This window comes from Lucilia sericata, unplaced genomic scaffold, assembly GCF_015586225.1.
Source record: "Lucilia sericata isolate MDLA Ls3-8-SP2 unplaced genomic scaffold, ASM1558622v1 Contig001563F_arrow, whole genome shotgun sequence".
Classification (NCBI taxonomy): domain Eukaryota; kingdom Metazoa; phylum Arthropoda; class Insecta; order Diptera; family Calliphoridae; genus Lucilia; species Lucilia sericata.
In genome coordinates this window covers 51,998-72,792 of record NW_023995485.1, presented here as the reverse complement: position 1 = coordinate 72,792, position 20,795 = coordinate 51,998, and the positions used below count along the sequence as shown (strand labels likewise).

Here is a 20,795-nt window from a genome sequence, read left to right as displayed (position 1 = left end):
GATCTTATAATAGTCGGAAGGCATATTTGTTTGTAAGATCAGTTATATTATCTGACAGTCCACTCCGTCGACTGTCTAGAAGCGCAGAGGAAGGCCACAAAGAGACATATTAAACAATTATGGCGATTTCAATACAACTGATTTGTTTTAACCCACGCCAAAAGATCATTTGGAAAGAAACAATCAAATCAATATCAATTTTGGTACAACTGAGATCGTAACAGAACAGTTTTTGGACAATTTGTAGACAAGATCCTAACGGATCTTAATTGGACGCTTTTCACTTCCACCAATTTTTCTCTCAAAGATGTTGCTAACCAAATTGGTGACAGTGAAAAAAGGGATATCGAATAGTACAAACATTGCATTGTACTGTAAAATTCCCCCTCGATGACCTTCTCAATCTTGAAGTTGTTGAAATCTGAGAGAAAAGTGGTGCTAAAAGTACCTATAGACTGCCGGAACTAAAGATTGGTGGTGTCAAATATAACCTCCGCTTTTCCTTAGAATGATTTGATCTATGGTGCCTCGGGAACCGGTATACTGCAGGTCATTAGTTAGGTCCCTGTTAATTGGATAGGTCCCTTCGGAGTGCACGTATTAGCTGTAGTTTAAACCCAAAATCGGGGGAAGAGAAAGTTGGTTGGTTGGCAACAAATACTAAGCATTGGGAATTGGCTAGTGTCAATTGAATAAGATGTGGAATGGTTGAATGATTATACTGGCATAGTCATTGGATAGGTCCCTTCGGGGTATCGGATGTTTGTCTCAATAAATGTATCAATTAATGACAATAGTTCTGGGTTGAATGGGGATGAATATACGGTATCTTATACAAGTGGCTAGTGTCAATTGAATGAGATGCGGAATGGATAAATGATTATACTGGCCTGGTCATTGGATAGGTCCCTTCGGGGTATCGGATGTTTGTCTACATGAATGTGTTAATTAATGAGAATAGTTCTGGGTTGAATGGGGATGAATATACGGTATCTTATACAAGTGACACCATTGAAATTCTCTTCCTTGTTAGGGTATGTTAGAGGCATTATTTAATGGTTTCGTAATCTTTAGGTGATGTTTCCGAATCAACAGAGACTATCCCATTTGCATGGTTGTAAACGAAAGAGATGTTTTACATCTCGGAAATTACGCAACGGGACAGCAAGGGTCAGAGATTACAGGTATTCAAACAAAGTGCTTGTAAAGGCGGAACCAAGTTTCCACCTGCGTGTTCTTTGCAAGGCACAAACGGATGAAGCTGAATCGTCTCTAGCTTACCTTGAGGTTGAAAAAGTACCACTGTGATATATGACGTTTGGGAGGTGTGTTTAAGTAACGCCTCCCAAACTCTACTTCTGTACTGTAAAATAACGAAGGACTCATAGAATGTCATCAACTCCCTGCTACGATTCAAAACAGCACCGATTCAAAACTGAATCTGAGTTATTTAGTTCATTTGAAGTTGAGATTTTTGGTCTTTATTTTGATGTTACAAACATCCCGCTCAAACCAACAATATCAATATGTAGGGGAAAAACACATTTATCAAAAATTCTTCTCTAAAGAATAAATTTATTTTTAACGGAATAATTTGTAATTATTCATATTAAAAATAGTAAACAAAATCAATTTAACACACACTGAACTCTAGACTGAACGTCTAAAAAGATCCATTATGGTAACTAGAAAAAAACAATGAATGAATAAAAAATAATCAAGTGATTACAAATCAAATGATTAATTAATTATAAAATATTTTTTCGATTGATGACCACAAAATTTGACCCGAAAAATTACTGAGACAAGTTTTAAATAAATAGTCTATAAAATGATCATATACATATTTGAGAGAGCAGAAAAATACCAAGAGCGAGAAAGGGAGAAAAAAAAAACAATCAAAAGTAAATTAAAATCAAAAAGAAGAAAATTTTAACCAGATAACGATCAAATTAATGTAAATAGAAAGACACAAATACACGCAATAACAAATGTATTGACCAAGGTTAGTGTTACCAGTGGAAGAGTTACAACAAATTTCATTTAGCTGCTTTTGCCACTTTTTTCACTACGTCTTAGGTTGATATGATAATGATGCTCGATGAATTTGTTAATAGTTTTTTTTTTTTGTTTTTATTATTTTGAAAATTTATTTTTTTTCTTCAAGAGAGCAATATTATGATGTTGAACGTGTGTGAATATAATTTGTTTGAAATTTATGCAAAAATGTTTAAAAATATTTATAGTTAGACTTTTTTTTCATCTTTTTTATTTTTTGTAAAATTTTATTTCGTTAATGATTATATCTACTATACACCAACAATCAACAAGTCAATTGATGAGTTTTATTTCGGTTTGAAAAGAAATTTTGAAATCCATACAAAAAAAAGTTTTTGTTGAGCTCCTCTTTCTGCCAGAGTTCAGTGGCTATTGCTGCTGCTTTTGCTACATATTGCCATTGCTGTTTGTTAGGGCGATGAAGAAATAATCATGTTTTAAATATATATTTTTTGTTTTTGTTAATATTGTGCTCTGCTGTTGCTGCGGATGTAAATGCTGATGTCCAAACCAGCTAAATGACATTGATTTTGGGTTAATCGTTTGATTGGGAGAACGAACGACCGACCGACCGACCAGCCATATATGGGATAAGTATAAAACCAAGGGAAATGCTAGAAAGTCATATCATTCATACATTTACTGTTTACAGGTTCAGTTCGACCTATTATCTGGATTATCCAACAAACTTTAAACACAGACTGAACTAAAATGAAGGTGTGTACTTTGGTTTTATATTATTGGGTGAATAGTTTTTTTTTAAATTATAATCAATTTTCTTTTGCGATTTTAGATTTTCGTTTGCTTATTGGCCACAGTATGTGTCTGCAATGCCACATTTTTGAGTCTTTTGGGAGGCAAAGGCGGTGGTAGTGGTGGATCAAGTGGCAGTCATGTAACCTATAATGTTGTAGCAACACCAACTCATGGCGGTGGTCATGGAGATCATGGTCATGGTCACGGTCACGGTGGTGGTCATGATGTTATCTACTCCAGCGGTCATGGCAGTAGCCATGGTGGATCTTATGCTCATGGTTACAGTTATTCTCACGATCATGGTCACGATCACGGTCATGATCACGGTCACGATCATGGCCATAGTCATGGTGGTTCTCCTCAAGTTATTAAAGTCATTTTGGATCAAGGTCATGGTGGTGGTCACTCCTATGGCGGTGGTTATGCCAGTGGTCATAGTTATGGCTCTTCTGATCATAGTTATGCTGGTGGTGATCACAGTTATCACGGCGGTTCCTCTGCTGGTGGTGATGCCCAAATTTTCAAAGTTATCACCGAAAGTTCTGGTCCTGCTCATGTAGATCATGGCTACTCTGCTGGCGGCTCTCATGGTTGGTCCTCTGGTTCTTCTTATGCCTCTGGTTATGCTCATGGCGGTTCTCATGGCGTGAACTCTCAATTGAATGCTATTTTGCCACAAATTTTACAAGTTATCTTACAAGATGATGCTCATCATGGTTCCGGTGGTGGTTTTATCTCTGGTGGCGGTGATGATGTCAACTCTCAATTGATTGCCCACTTTGGACAAAAGGGTAAGGCTGTTATTACCCGCAGCAATGGCAAAACCAATAGCCTCTACTCTGGTGGTCATGTTATCCAAAAGGGAGTTCTTAAAGTAATGCGTGTTGAAGAAACTCCTGCTGCTGCTCATCCAGCTCCAGCTCATGGCCATTCCTCACATGGTCCTCCAGTCCATGGACCACCACCACATGGTCCTCCTTCCCACGGCCATGGCTGGTAATTTTTACATCCCAAAGTCATTAGTGTGTCATTTCATATGTAGGCTCTTAGTTAAGGTCATTTTATTTAAATTTTTAGTAAATTATATATTTATAGTTTTGGTAATCATGTCTGTGAATCATTTTATTGATTCATTGATAATGTATTACTTCTTAATTTATAAGAAAAATAAATAAATTGTTTATTTATTGATTTGTATTTAAAAAAAAATAAAAGAAAAAATCAAATATTTTACTTTGCTATAGTTTTAATCAGAGTTTAAGTAACTAAATAGTTGAACAAACAGTTTTAAACTGTTTTTAAAAAGGTCTTTAAACGATCGTTCTGATCGAATATCAAACATAATTGTGATAAGATCTTGATTATCAAAATGGGTGAGTCAAAAATATGAATTAATTATGTAGTTAACATCGCATTTAGTAAACTCTGGTTGAGGTAGAATAAAAATTTACTTAAGTTAACAAATTCGAATAATATCCGACATTATATTTCTCATATTAGCAGAATTTTGATCACCAATCCAAAGTAACATGTTTTACAATAGCTTATCCAAATTTCCAAGAGGTTGTATCAAACGAATGCATCGGATGATATTAGAAGCGTAGAGGGGTCAAGTCACAGCTCTAATCCCTATAATTGATATCGTCAAGAATGTTGATAACACGATCGCCGAACTTAATAAGCCAAATATTAATTGTTTGATAGGGTGCTGAATCCAAGAATGATCTTTTATTTAAGCCAATAAAGTCTGTATTGCTCTTTTGGCTTTTGCATCTATACAGCATCCATATTTGTACGATAATGGGGATTATAGGTGATATTCAATGGCAAGCACAATTGCGATAAGTTAGGAAACGCTAGAATTGTGGAACAATTTGTGGAATAACACCAGACTCACTTTGGATTAAAGTTGAAAATAATTTCGTTATTCAAATGTAAAATTACTCCGCAAACAAAAAGAGGTTTAATTTAAAGAGTGACCCATTTTTGAAGATCGATTTAAAATCGATCATAGCTCCCATACAAATATGACAATTTTGTTTCATTATTAGTTTTTGTATCTAATGACGAGATAATAAATCGTATATTATTTTGTTTTTTGAAACTAGTTTTAAAATAAGTTATTTAAACTTATAAACAAATGTTAAGCAATATGTATTTTAAAATCTTTTTTTAAAAATATTCATTGACAGTTTATATTATATTCCCTGTTGAATATTACACCATGAATAACAAACAAGTATACGTTCACACTTTGAATAAAGATCGTTTTTTGGGGCTCATCCTAAAAGTATACTTTTTTTTACAAATATTATTGGTTTTAACCCTACAACGTGTTAAAAAATTATAATTTTAACAAATGCTATCACCATTCATTCATTTTATTTATTGAAGATCACTGATCAATCTTTTTTCTTATTTTCATTAGAAGCTAAATTGAAGATCTTGTAACAAATGTTTCTATTCCCTATGAATCGTATATTTACCAAAAACATTTTTTATTGAGTCCAGCGCGATCATCATAATATATGTTTGGATATTTTAAATGATTTGAAACAAAGTTCTGTAGAAAACTAAAGATAAAGTCCAGTCCGGTCGGAATTATAAGTGATCACAAAACAAGTTCCTTTTCTCAATTAGTTGATAGAGATTTTTTGATTTTATTTCAGAAAAAATCGAGATCATAGAAGATTATTCTAAATTTGATGCTTGAGAGGAGGCTTTGATTAATAAAATGTATTGATCGATCCATTTCTTAAACTAGTGTTTTTTTATAGGAAATAAGAAGTTTATTTTATACCCAGCATCAAAAAAAAAGGTCGGAGTGTATTGATCTTGTTATTCCAAATTATTAGTATATAGCCCACATATGTATATATTCTGGGTTCTTATTCGTTTTTAAGACTATCTAGTTAATTGTGTCCGTCCATAAGTCTGTCTGGCCGTCCAAACGGGAGGGTTTCAGGTCTAAACATTTCTACAATTATTCTCCATTGATAGTGTTTATTTGGTATTGAAAAAAATAAATATAGCTTCATGATTTCACCTAGGCCCACATATAGAGATCGGTCCATTATTAACTAATTAGATGAGAAAAATTTCCGTTAAAAAAAACATTTGAAGAACGAGTATCTAATGTCTCTAATAACTTAACCTGCACATAACACAAATTAACTGGCAATGAATATATCTAAAAACTTAATTGAAACACAACTAAAAATGCTGCACAAAAAATTATGTAAAATGCATGTTTTACATATTTGTAACAAGAGTTTATTACAAGGTTGACCAGAAGCATGCACACAAAAACAATCGACATCGATAAACATTTTTCAAATTTACTATAACGAACAACATAATAATAAACAACATTGCATTCAAATTTCAAATTGTAACGAATTGTAATAACTAGAAATTAAATTTAAAAAAAAAGATGATGCAAAACATCTTTAAATGTGGTTTTTGTTGGTATGTTAATATTACATAGTTTATTGTTTGTTGTTGATGCTGTAAAAAATCATTTGAATGTCATTTTAAAGTAAACCTGATCGACCACCTTTGATTATTGTTATTAATCATAAAAATGTGTAACTTTAACCACTTTTATGTTAAAAATATGCAAAATTTCGTACATAGGCGTTGTTAGAAAATCAATTCGTTTTTGATTTTTAAAGTTTGTTTGATGTCGGTGTCGTATTAAATTTCTTTTGTCCAAAAAATAAAATTGGGAATTATTAAAAAAAATCATAATGATAGGCATCCAGTTTTATTTAATGAAAAAAAAAAAACAGGTAATGTTGCATACGAATTTTTAAGCGTTATTAAGCGTGATGTGTTGAAGAATGGGACCAACTATTTTTGTATTTTATTTAAAGACATTTTTATGGTAAGGTTCACATCATATGGGTACCTGGCCACTCGGGAGTAGTCGGCAACGAAAGGGTGAATGTAATAGCTTTAAAGGGAAGGGAGCTCGATGTAGTTAACCTGACAAATGCAAAACCATTCGACGCAACAAAAGCTGAATTAAAAATATGGATGAGAGAATCCCATAAGGCCTCTTGGAATAATGAAACGGTGGGTAGAACCACAAAGATTCTATGGGGTGACCCTGATGAGAGCAAGACGAGAAATCTTCTCAAAATGAGCAAGTCTGAGGTTAGTATGATGGTACGTATTCTGAGTGGACACACAGGATTACGAGCACATCTATACAAAATTGGACGTGCGGATTCAGACGAATGTAGAGCATGTGGAGAGGACAGTGAAACTCTGGAGTACTTTCTTTGCCATTGCCAGGCATTGGTCGAAGTTAGATCCAAGTATCTTGGAAGTGATGTTATTCCGGAAATAACATTCTTAACCAACACCGATTGGAAGATTCTTAGGAATTACGTCCAGGAAACTGAGTTTCTGAACATGGAAAAATAATACATTCAGTGAACAATTTTTTTTTTTCTTGAATTGGAGCGCACAACAGGCCCGATAGTGGCCTAGGTGTATTTCTTCGGATTTGATGTAGTATACATCCTCCTATCAACCTAACCTAACCTAAAGACATTTTTAAAACAAAATCATTTTAAAATAAAGAATTGATAGAAATATTTTTTAAAATTTAAATTTATCACATAAATTTATTAAAAATTCTATAAATATATCCAAAATTTTGACCAAAAATGTACTATAAAAAATTATTGATAATTTTCTATAACATTTTCTTTAAAAAGAAAAAGTTTATCGAAAATTTTCTAAAGCAGTTAATTTATCGAAAAAAAAACCGAATTAATAGAAAATTTTCTTTAAAAAAGTGAATTTATGAAAAATATTTATAATAAAGAAGATTTATCGAAAATTTTCTATAAAATTTAAAATATTTGCAAAAGTTTTATATAAAAAGAGAAAATATATCGGATTTTTTTGCGATAAAAACATAAATTTTTATCGAAAAATGTAAATTTATCGAAAATTTTTTATAAAAATAAAATTTATTGAAAACTTTTATAAAAATAAAAATTTATCGAAATTTTTCTAAAAAAAAGAAAAATCGGAAAATTTATATAAAAAAGAGAAAATTTATCGGGAAGTTTTTATAAAAAAGAAAAATTTAATGAAAGAATTTAACAAAAAATTTCTATAAAATGAGAAAATTTGATCTATAAAGAGAGAAAATATGTCGACAATTTTCTATAAAATTAAAAAATTTATGGACAATTTTCTTTAAAAAAAGTAAGTTTTCTATCAAAAGATAAAATTTATCACAAATTGTTTTTAAAAAGAAAAGATTTATCGAAGAATGTGTATAAAATGATAAAATTTTTAGATAATTTTCTTAAAAATGGAAAATTTTAGGAAACAATTTAACAAACAATTTTATAAAAAGAGAAAATTTATGGAAAAAAGAGAAAATATGTCGACAATTTTCTATAAAATGAGAAAATTTATGGAAATTTTTATGTCTACAATTTTGTATAATATGCGAAAATTTATGGAAAATTTTATATAAAAAGAGATAATTAAAACTTTATCGAAAAAGAAAATTTAGTGAACATTTTCTATACTTTTTTATTGAAAATTTTCAAAATTTATAGAAAAAATTTTTTAAAAAAAGAAAATTTATCGAAGAATGTCTATAAAATGAGAAATTTTTATATAAAAAGAGAAAATTTATTGAACATTTATCTACAATTTGCAGTAAAAGAGAAAATTTTGTATAAAAAGAAAAATTATCAAAAAATTTATAGAAAATTTTCTTTCTTCTTTTCTTTTTTTACCAAACATTTTTTCTATAAAAGCTAAAAAATGTACATATAAAAAGAGACAATTTTCTATAAAGAAGAAATTTATCGATATAAAAAAAGAAAATTTATAGAAAATTTTTTATAAAAAGAAAATTTATAAAAAATTAAAAAAGAAATGAATTATCGTGGGAACGGGAAAAGATCTGTAACTTATCAAAATTTAATCTACAATATAGACGTGCGAATTCTCTAGAAAAAACTTAAGACTAATCTTAGAGGATCACTTTTGAGCAAGGGTTCAAAACGGTGATAAGGTAGCGGTATCGGTATTATAACTTATTTCGGTATTGATATTTTAGCGGAATCTATATTTTGGCTTAATTCGGTAATGGTATCTTAGCGTTATCGGTATTTTGACTTATTTCAATAATGGTATTTTAGCGGTAACGGTAGTGCGCTAAAAATATATTTTAGCGGTAATTTTGGTATGATTTAAATTATAAAGTAAGATTGTTATATTCGGCTATGCCGAATAAATTTTGCAAGTTGGTCCTATATATGGACTTTGATCATTGGATTAATATAAACGTTAGAGTGTGGGATTGGATCAATTAGTCTAGTATATTGTTTATACCAAATTCTAGATTATATTCCAGTTTATAGCATCGTTTATAGTCCAGTCGATAATGACCTTTTTTATTTACTCTGGTATATATTCTAATCTATAGTCTAGTATAGTCTGGTCTATAGGATAGTCTTATTCTAATCTAGAGTCAAGTATATATTCTAATTTATAATCCATAGTCTAATCTATAGTCTAGCCTACAGTCTAGTATATAGTTTAGTATAGGTAGTCTATTCTATAGTTTAGTTTATAGTCTAGTATATAATCTAGTCTATATCGTAATCTATAGTCTAGTTTATATTGTAGTTTCGGTATTTTAAAGTACAACTCTAATAGGCACTAGAACGACCCAAACTCAAACATGTCGGTCACATTAAATTCATAAAAGACAAATCTCTCAAGTAACAATATCTCATTAATACAAAAGAAAAAGATAAAAAAAAATAATGTTTGCTGAAGATGATTGCTGGGCATGATCAATGAATGCCTGCTGCTGAATGACGTTTAACTAGCTCTATTGCTGAGTACCAAGTTAAAGAAAATATTTGAGTACAAGTTATTTTAAAGAAATAAAATCTATTGTTTGATGCAAGTTTATTAGACTATTATCATAAATGTTGTGTTAGAAAAAGATCAAGATGATCGAGTATAAAAACTCTTGAAATGTAATCAAATGACAACATTCATCTGAGAGTCATATTCTGAGATAGACACATTAACAAATTTTGTAACATTCAAGCGGAGGAAATAACAAAATGAAGGTAAGAAATAAGGGAGAGGAAATACAAATAAAGGAATCAGAAAGCTAATGAACATTTTTCTTTTAATCTTTTACAGTTGTTCGTATGTATGTGTGCTTTGTTTGCTGTGGCTAATGCTGGCTTTTTGGGAATCTTAGGAGGTGGCGGCGGCGGTGGTGGTGGTGCCTCCATTAGCCATGGTCACGGACATGATCATGGACACGATCATGGTCATGGTGGCGGTTATATTAGCGAATCTTATCACAGTCATTATGAACACGATCATGGCCACAGCGCTCCCGACAAAATTATAAAAGTGAAATTTGTCAATGAAGAACATGGACATGGTGGTGATAGTTATGGCCCTGGTCCAGCTGCTGCTCCTCAAATTATTAAAGTCATCCACCAAGAATCATCTAGTCATGGTGGTTATGGTCATGGTCATGGTCCAGCTCCTGCTCCCCAAGTCGTTAAGGTTATTCACCAAGAAGCTGCTCCAGCAGTAGGTCACGGTGGTCATGGTCATGCTTCTGCTCCTCAGGTTATTAAAGTAATTCATCAAGAATCTGCTGCTTCTCACAGTCATGGTGGTCATGGTGCTCATGCTGCCGCTCCTCAAGTCATTAATGTTATTCACCAACAAGCTGAATCCTCTGCTGCTTCCTCAGCTGGTGGTTACAATTATGGCCCAGCCCCTGCACCTGCTGCTCCTGCTCCTCAAGTAATTAATGTTGTTCATCATCATGAACAACACCATGCTGGATCTTCTTCTGGTTCCTTGGGTTCTGCACCCGGACCTGTTTCGGCTCCTGCTAAAATCATTAAGGTCATCCATCAAAATGCTGTTTCTAGCGGTGCTGCTGTTCAACAACAAGCCAGTGCTCCAGCTAAAGTTATTCGTGTGATTCATGAGCAAGTGCAAACTCAATCTTCAGCTCAAGCCTCCGGTTCTTTCCCAAGTGCCTCTGTAGCTGCCCCCGAAAACACTTACTTGCCTCCCGTACAAGCTCCAGCTCCTGCTTTCAACCCTGTGCCACAATACACTGCTCCAGCACCCCAATACACAGCTCCCGCTGCTCCACAACACAGTGCCCCAGCTCCTCAATACAGTGCTCCTACTGCTCAATATCTTCCTCCCGCACCACAATATAGTGCACCAGCCCCCACCTTCACCGCTCCTGAGCCTGTTCCAAGCGTTCATGTTCCCGCTCAATCTTATGGACCTCCCCATTATTAAGCATTGAAAACATATTTATCCTCTAAGAGGAAATTTGAAACATTGCCATACATACACCCACGCATACACACAAACGTACTACCTCATTTTGTACCTGTCTTGTTACACCATAAATTCATTTTGTGTACTTTAGTTTTTAAGTAATAGTTTAATAAAAATTTTTTAGAAAAAAAATCCAAAATATTTATTTATTTCAAAAACAAAACTTTAAATTGCATTTTAAAAAATATGTCTAAAATGTGAATTGAAATTTGTTTATAAACTTACCTTTAGTTTGCTGCAGATCTTTCTGTTTTATTCAGGTTAATTTATTTTATTCATTTCCTAAACAATGATACATTTTTTAAATATTTTTTATCACAATACACACACCTTATTAGATTTTTAAAGGTCGCACGCATAATTAATGACGAAAATTAATTTACATATTTTTCTTTAATCATTTTTAAACAAATTTAAACATGTTTGATCTCTCTTCTTTTAACACTCTTTTCAAAACATGTGCATTTATTACAAAAACACTTCATGCAAAACAACAAACAAATGAAAAAAACCCGTTAGAAAAACGTTGCTGAAGAAACTTCTCTGTCGACTGCAGCATTTTGATAGTATTTACATATTTTAATAACTTTTGATTAATATTAAATTATTTTCACCGGAACTTCTAATACAACAATTTACATATTCATGTATGTATTATTTTTTATAAAATTTACAAAACATTTGTACTTTTATTTATATAAAACTTTTGCAAATTGCCAACACGACTGCGTACCGTATGAAATTACAAATAGAACTGTGTGACAAGAAATTTGTAAAATTGTGCAATAACTGTAAACATTTAATTTTGCTCTCTGCAATTAGACAATTATAGAGTTGCCGTATCGTAATTTTAATTCTCAAACGTTTTTTTTTAACTCTCTCTTTAATTGTAAGAAAGTAGATTATAGAATAGACTGTAGACTAGGCTATAGACTATACTATAGATATATAGGCTATAAACTAGACTATAGACTAGACTATAGACTACACTAGATTATAGACTAGGCTAGACTAGACTGGACTAGACTATAGACAAGACTATAGACTAGACTATAGAGTAGACTATAGACTAGACTATAGAGTAGAATATAGAGTAGACTATAGAGTAGACTATAGACTAGACTAGACTAGACTGGACTAGACTATAGACAAGACTATAGACTAGACTATAGAGTAAGACTAGACTAGACTAGACTATAGACTATAGACTAGACTATAGACTAGACTATAGACTAGACTATAGACTAGACTATAGACTAGACTATAGACTAGACTATAGACTAGACTATAGACTAGACTATAGACTAGACTATAGACTAGACTATAGACTAGACTATAGACTAGACTAGACTATAGACTAGACTATAGACTAGACTATAGACTAGACTATAGACTAGACTATAGACTAGACTATAGACTAGTATAGACTAGACTATAGACTAGACTATAGACTAGACTATAGACTAGACTATAGACTAGACTATAGACTAGACTATAGACTAGACTATAGACTAGACTATGAGACTATAGACTAGACTATAGACTAGACTATAGACTAGACTATAGACTATAGACAAGACTACAGACTAGGCTATAGACTAAACCATATACTAGACTATAGATTAGACTATAGAGTAGACTATAGAGTAGACTATAGACTAGACTATAGACTAGACTATAGACTAGACTATAGACTAGACTATAGACTAGAACTATAGACTATACTATAGACTAGACTATAGACTAGACTATAGACTAGACTATAGACTAGACTATAGACTAGACTATAGACTAGACTATAGACTAGACTATAGACTAGACTATAGACTATAGACAAGACTATAGACTAACCATATACTAGACTATAGATTAGACTATAGATTAGACTATAGAGTAGACTATGACTAGACTATAGACTAGACTATAGACTAGACTATAGACTAGACTATAGACTAGACTATAGACTAGACTATAGACTAGACTATAGACTAGACTATAGACTAGACTATAGACTAGACTATAGACTAGACTATAGACTAGACTATAGACTAGACTATAGACTAGACTATAGACTAGACTATAGACTAGACTATAGACTAGACTATAGACTAGACTATAGACTAGACTATAGACTAGACTATAGACTAGACTATAGACTAGACTATAGACTAGACTATAGACTAGACTATAGACTAGACTATAGACTAGACTATAGACTAGACTAGACTAGACTATAGACTAGACTATAGACTAGACTATAGACTAGACTATAGACTAGACTATAGACTAGACTATAGACTAGACTATAGACTAGACTATAGACTAGACTATAGACTAGACTATAGACTAGACTATAGACTAGACTATAGACTAGACTATAGACTAGACTATAGACTAGACTATAGACTAGACTATAGACTAGACTATAGACTAGACTATAGACTAGACTATAGACTAGACTATAGACTAGACTATAGACTAGAGCTATAGACTAGACTATAGACTAACTAGGACTAACTATGACTAGACTATAGACTAGACTATAGACTAGACGATAGACTAGACTATAGACTAGACTATGACTAGACTATAGACTAGCTATAGACTAGACTTAGACTAGACTATAGACTAGACTATGACTAACTATAGAGACTAGACTATAGACTAGACTATAGACTAGACATAGACTATAGACTTAGACATAGACTAGACTATAGACTAAACTATAGACTAATAGACTAGACTATAGACTATAGACTATGACTAACTCTGACTATAGCTAGACTATAGACTACTATAGACTAGACTATAGACTATACTATAGACTAGACTAAAGACTAGACTATAGAGACTAGACTATAGACTAGACTATATACAGACCTATAGACTAGACTAAACTAGACTATAGAACTATACTATAGACAGACATAGATAGACTATAGACTAGACTATAGACTAGACTATAGACTAGACTATAGACTAGACTATAGACTAGACTATAGACTAGACTATAGACTAGACTATAGACTAGACTATAGACTAGACTATAGACTAGACTATAGACTAGACTATAGACTAGACTATAGACTAGACTATAGACTAGACTATAGACTAGACTATAGACTAGACTATAGACTAGACTATAGACTAGACTATAGACTAGACTATAGACTAGACTATAGACTAGACTATAGACTAGACTATAGACTAGACTATAGACTAGACTATAGACTAGACTATAGACTAGACTATAGACTAGACTATAGACTAGACTATAGACTAGACTATAGACTAGACTATAGACTATAGACTAGACTATAGACTAGACTATAGACTAGACTATAGACTAGAACTAGACTAGACTATAGACTAGACTATAGACTAGACTATAGACTATAGACTACTATAGACTAGACTATAGACTAGACTATAGACTAGACTATAGACTAGACTATAGACTATAGACTAGACTATAGACTAGACTATAGACTAGACTATAGACTAGACTATAGACTAGACTATAGACTAGACTATAGACTAGACTATAGACTAGACTATAGACTAGACTATAGACTAGACTATAGACTAGACTATAGACTAGACTATAGACTAGACTATAGACTAGACTATAGACTAGACTATAGACTAGACTATAGACTAGACTATAGACTAGACTATAGACTAGACTATAGACTAGACTATAGACTAGACTTTAGATTCGATCCGCATTTAAAAACTGATAAATGATTTAATTTTATCATAATACACGTTACTAAATTTAAAAAATTATAAAATTGACTTACCAAAGTAGTTATGGGCTTCTTTTCTGCATTAACCTTTAACAGCAGTTATGAAACCAATTACATACGTACTTCAGAAATCATTCCAGGAGCATGACAATTTAACAATTTTTTGTTTACGTTTTTCTATTTTACATAAACACACATACGCACCAATTTTTTCATCAAACGCCGACGAATTGCAATACTAAACAACAATAACAAATGCAAAAACAATCTTGCATTCTATTTGTAATTGACATTTTTATATTTATCACTTAATATTTTGTTATTAATTTTAAATTTCCTTTATCACGAATAGCTTGCACGTTTGGAATTTACTAAAAAACTGGCAAGTATAAAGCCAATTATAAAGCAGTGTAAGTACATTTACTCCGAATAAAAATGGGAATACCGGCAAATTGTAATATGAACGTCACAACAACAAATACGAAAAAAAAAATTGCATTATTATTTCTAAATAAACTTCTTATTATGTATTATCTTTTTAGTATGATTTAAAAACAAACACCATTTTCTAAGCCGGCTAGTTACAATACTCCACAACAACAACTAAAAGCCACAGAAAAGAGCACAGAACTACAGCAATGACAAGTGAAAAAACCATTCATGGTATTTTTTATAGAAATACTTTTATTTAAACTATTTGCACTTAATTTTTAGCACGAAATAAACAATTAATGTTTTATTAATATTATTTACTTATTAAAACGAATTTATTTTCAATTTTCTTATAAGATTTAATTAATTATTCATTAACTTTGTCACGAGAAGACCGTACGTTTAGAATTTACTAAAGAAACTGACAAGTAAAAAGAAATTGTAAAAGATTTTTAACACACGTACACACACACTACTAAATACCGGCAAATTGCAGTATTCCTCAACAACAACAATAAACCGCGAAAAAAACACACACACAAAACAACAATAATGACAAGAGCAAAACATTGTATTTTTATAGAAATACATTTTTTAACTATTTGTACTTTGATTTTTTGCACTATTTAAACTATTATTAGTTTAAGATTTTAATTATTACTACTTTTATTATAAAACTTATTTTATTTTAGTTTTCTTATTATATTTATTTAATATGTAAAATTAATTTGCCAATTGTCAACCGCACGTTTAGAATTTGCGAAAAGAACTGACAAGTAGAAAGAAAATTGTAAAAGAGTTTAAAGTGAGAAGAGTTTTTGTGGAAGAGTTCAATGGAATTGCCATTTTTAATAAATATGTTAAATATCCAGGAAATTAAATTAAGGTTTAAAATTAAAATAAAGACAAAATTATTGAAGTTTTTTTTTATAAAAATTGCCCAATATTCGTTTAAGTCGGTTATCAACTATGTACTATGTACATATGTCAATAACTCAGGAAGAAAGAAAAATTAACGAAAAATTCTCATTGTTTACTTTTGTCAAAGTTGAACTACAAGTATACTTTTCTAAAGTATTGAACTGAATCCGAATCATTTTTCAAATTACGAAGACACCAATTTATTTAAAATCTGTTATGTCATCTGAAAGTTTAATCTGTCAATCCTAACATACTGCTATTGTATTGTTGTTACACTTTTGGGGGTCACATTTGATAGCCTCTTTGCTTCCTCAGCTCACGCCACTGCAATCACGCAGATATTGCGAAGTAGAAACAAGGTTCTCAAAGCACTAGCCGGCAGCGCTTGGGGTATGAATAAAGAAACCTTGTTAGCTACATATAAAACGATTGGTCGGTCAGTTGTTAATTATGCTGCTCCAGTGTGGTCACCTTCGCTCAGTGATACCCAGTGGAGAAACATTCAAAGCTGCCAAAATGCCAAAATAAGGACTGTAACGGGCTGCAGCAAGAGTAGTTCTGACACAACTACGATTGGGATGAAGCAACACGCTCAATGCCTACTGGTCACGTATAGATCGTGCCGTCGCCAACGAATGTCCTGCATGTGGTCAGGGTCCCCACCTCATATTCAACTGCCCAGCCAACCCTAATTCGCTCCGTCCAATAGATTTATGGACGCATCCAGTTGAAGTAGTCCAATTTTTAGGCCTGGACATTCATGTAGAACACCCCAACCAGATTATTGTATAGTTTTAGCTGTTACAACAACAACAACATACTGCTAAAAGATCAGATTTCTTTATAAATCCCATCGAATTTCAAGTTTTCTAAAGAAAAGTCATTGAAAATCAAGTTTTGTATAGAAAACTCTTAAAAGATCAAGTTTTCTGTAGAAAACTCATCAAATATCAAGTTTTCTATAAAAACCTCATGAAATATAATATCGATTCTATAAAAAACTGATCAAAGATCTAATTTTTCTATGCAAAACTTATTAAAGATCAAGTTTTCTTTACAAAAACATATCGAAGTTCACATTTTCGTTAGAAAAGTTTTCAAAGATCAAATTTTCTTTAGAAAAATCATAAATCAAGTTTTCTTTAAAAAAACCATAGATCAAATTTTGTTTAGGAAACTCATAGATAAAGTTTTCTTTAGGAAACTCATAGATCAAGTTTTCTTTAGAAAACTCATCAAATGTTAAGTTTTTTATAGAAAACATATAGAAGATCAAGTTTTTCATAGAAAACTCATCTAATATCAAAATGATCTCTGCAAAACTCATCAAACATCAAGTTTTCTTTATAAAAACTTTTCGAAATTTTCAAAAACCTTACAAAGATCAAGTTTTTCTGAAAACACATCGAGTTATCTATACAAAACTTATCAAAAACCAAGTTTTCCATGGAAAACTCATCAAAAAACAAGTCTTCTATAAATTACTCATCCAAAATAAAGTATTTAAAAGAAAATTCATTAAACTACTTTCATCATCTAATCGAATACATACTTTTACAAAAATCTTTTATGTAAAAATCCAATAAAAATTATTCCAAAAATGTATAGCGATTAACTGCATAATTCAATTTAATTTTTTAAAAAATGTCTACCGTTATTTGTTTGATATTTAAATGGATGCAAAGAAGACCCTTGACTAATTCACAACAAAACCTTGATTAATTTGCAAATTAAAATAAAATGCAAACAAAAATCATTTGCTATTTTAAACAATATAAACAAAACAATAATGATGTACTACTTTACATTTTAAACAATAAAATAAATAAACTAGTTAAAAAGCCAGGTAATTAATATGTGTGAAACTCTAAAAAAACAATATAGGAATTGTTAAACACACCTTGTTTTTAATAATAACAAACGCAGCATCACAACATCAAGTTATGATCTATAACACACACATAATAACCTTCATTAAGGGGTCAGACTGGACACAATACAAACATAAATGCAGAAATTAAAATGCTTCCAGGTATTTGAGAAATATGTATAAACTTTTTGTATAATAAATTAATAAAAATTTGATAGAGAAATGTTGCAAGTTAAGCTTTAATCTAAAAAAAAAAAAAAACAATAAATTATAAACATATGAGAAGATACGCCTATACAAAGAGTAGAAGAGAAAAAACATCAATAAAAAGGGGAAGATAAAACAAAATCAAACAACAATCATTATGAATATTTAAAAACTGTTAAACCTGATAAAAAAATACCAAGTTTCAAAAAAATTATGTACAAAAAGTAGATAAAACATATGCTAATGATAATTATAGTTAAAAACCAAGATTGTTTTTTAGTATTTATGTTATATTTTGTTTTGGTTTGTGTTTGTTTTATTATTTCATAATCATACCAAACGTTTAATAATTTCATACATCTTTTCATTACTCAACAACAAATAAAGAGCTAAAATTAGTTCTCTTACAACTCGTTCATTCTCTCTTTACTTCAGCTTTATAAATTCAAAGATGTATAGAATTTTAAAGAGGTTTTTTAAAAACCTTTTTTATTTTTATTACACTTAAATAATTTATTAAGTTTTTAACGGAATTTTAAAGATGTTGCATTTATACGAGTTGTGTTTTGTTTGATTGTTTTTTAGACTTAAACAAAAGTTAGAAAGAAAATCTATTCGGCAGCTTTGACAAGAGCTTCACAAGCTTCAATGGCAATGGCAGCTTCAGCTTTAGCCTGTAATAAAATAAATATTTAAATTATAATTAAATGTATGTTTTACAACTTGTTTCATTAAAAACTTACCAAATCAGAGGAGGCAGAGCTAAGAGCTGATTGGTATTGGGACAACAATTGACGAGCTTCAGCTACATCGATGTCGGCAACATTGTGAGCTTCTTCGGCCAAAACTTGTACGGAAGAATCTTCATTGACGGAGATGGTACCGCTGGATACGAAGTATTTGGAGGTCTTGCCATCAGCTTCGTATACTTGGACAACGCCGGGTTTCAAGACAGCTTTAGTAATGTAATAAAGCACAATTAGTATTAATGTTTTTGTAATAAAATTTTCTTTTCTTTTTAGAAAACTGATTGGAGAAAAGTTGTCTATAAAAATCAGATTAAAGAATAACTTTTTCATGGTAAACTGAAACAAAATGAAATAGTTTTACAAAATTGCTCAAAAGCAAAGTTTTTTTTATTGAAAACTTAATACAAATAACGTTTTCAAGATCAAGATCAAGTTTTATAAAGAAAACTCATTGAAGACAATGGTTTCTAGGAGAAACTCGGACAAGTTTTATATAAAAAGGATAAAGATTACAGAGAACTCGTGGAAGACAAAGTATTCTGTAGAAAAAACATCATAAACAGTGTTTTCTATAGAAACACATCGAATAGATATAAAGATTTTTTTAAGAAAGCTCATCAAAGTCAAAGTTTTCTATAAGAAAACTAATCAACTAACATTTTTCTGTAGAAAATTCATAGAAGCCAAAGCTTTCTCCAAAAAAACACATCAAAGGTAATTTTTCTGTAGAATTCTAATCAATGAACGATTTCTATAGAAAAATGCCAGTTGACAAAGTTCTCTATTAAAAAAAAAACTCACCAAAGACAATTTATCTATAGAAAACTGTTGTACAAACACCAAAGACGCGGTTTTGTTTCTTTGCAAAAGTTTTCCATATAAATCTAGTCGAAAGTATTCTTTAAAAAACTTTTATATAAATCTCTACATGAACCACAAAACTCTAATTAATCTCCAATACAGATTAAAACAATATTAACTATTGCTCCCCCAAATTTTTGAGGATTAAAACTTACCCAAAGTTGGTACATGCTTGGCCAAGATACCAAAGCTGCCAGAGAATGAGGGCACATCGACTTGACGTACTTCGGCATTATCGTAGAAAGTCTTGTTGGCGGCAGCAAAGGTAAGTTTCATCTCGTCAGCATAACCACGGGTTTGAACGAAACGGGCACCACGGGTAGCCAACATACGAGCATTCTTAGCGAAAGACATGATTAACTAAAAAATTATAAATTTCACATTATTATTATGCTTATTATGTAAAAAACACTAAAAATATTTCAGTTTTTCCAAAAAAATCCTCGTATTTTTTCCATTATGTAACTTTGTAGGTTATGACCAAACAACAAAACATAACAGTTTCATACATTTGTTCACTTGCTTTAGTTAAATAACTCTTTAGCCAATAATTCTGTGGATTTTCCGGGAGTTTTTAAGCTGGATTTTTATTTACCTGTTAATTTATTTAAGTCTGTGGGAGCGTTTCCAGTTAAATTCCTATGGAAATTCTATGAAAAACCCTTGGCTGCTACGGTTCTCCAAAATGCGAAATGTCAGTGCGGCCTGTGAGAAAATTTAACAGCTGTCAGTGTTTAGGTGACATTTGCAAAAATTGGTAGCACTTTTTTTGGGATAGTGTAGTGTCGTGTTGCCAGACAAAAACTTATT

General features: G+C 31.2%; 3 protein-coding genes across 3 annotated transcripts; 2 read left to right on the top strand and 1 right to left on the bottom strand.

The window, feature by feature from the left end:
* Positions 1-2,679: 2,679 nt before the first annotated feature.
* LOC119611955 (keratin, type I cytoskeletal 9) lies at positions 2,680-3,940 on the top strand. Its single transcript, XM_037967648.1, has 2 exons — positions 2,680-2,775; positions 2,852-3,940. The coding sequence occupies exons 1-2, from the start codon at positions 2,770-2,772 to the stop codon at positions 3,812-3,814; spliced, it is 969 nt and encodes a 322-aa protein (XP_037823576.1). The 5' UTR covers positions 2,680-2,769; the 3' UTR covers positions 3,815-3,940.
* Positions 3,941-9,855: 5,915 nt separating this feature from the next.
* Positions 9,856-11,154, top strand: LOC119611949 (skin secretory protein xP2). The gene is made up of 2 exons (XM_037967642.1): positions 9,856-9,938; positions 10,015-11,154. The coding sequence occupies exons 1-2, from the start codon at positions 9,933-9,935 to the stop codon at positions 11,152-11,154; spliced, it is 1,146 nt and encodes a 381-aa protein (XP_037823570.1). The 5' UTR covers positions 9,856-9,932.
* Positions 11,155-18,666: 7,512 nt separating this feature from the next.
* Positions 18,667-20,742, bottom strand: LOC119611951 (ATP synthase subunit delta, mitochondrial). The gene is made up of 4 exons (XM_037967644.1): positions 20,581-20,742; positions 20,141-20,345; positions 19,119-19,330; positions 18,667-19,049 (listed from the first exon to the last, which is right to left on the bottom strand). Exons 2-4 carry the CDS (start codon positions 20,337-20,339, stop codon positions 18,987-18,989), a joined length of 474 nt encoding a protein of 157 aa, XP_037823572.1. The 5' UTR covers positions 20,340-20,345; positions 20,581-20,742; the 3' UTR covers positions 18,667-18,986.
* Between the last annotated feature and the right edge of the window lie 53 nt (positions 20,743-20,795).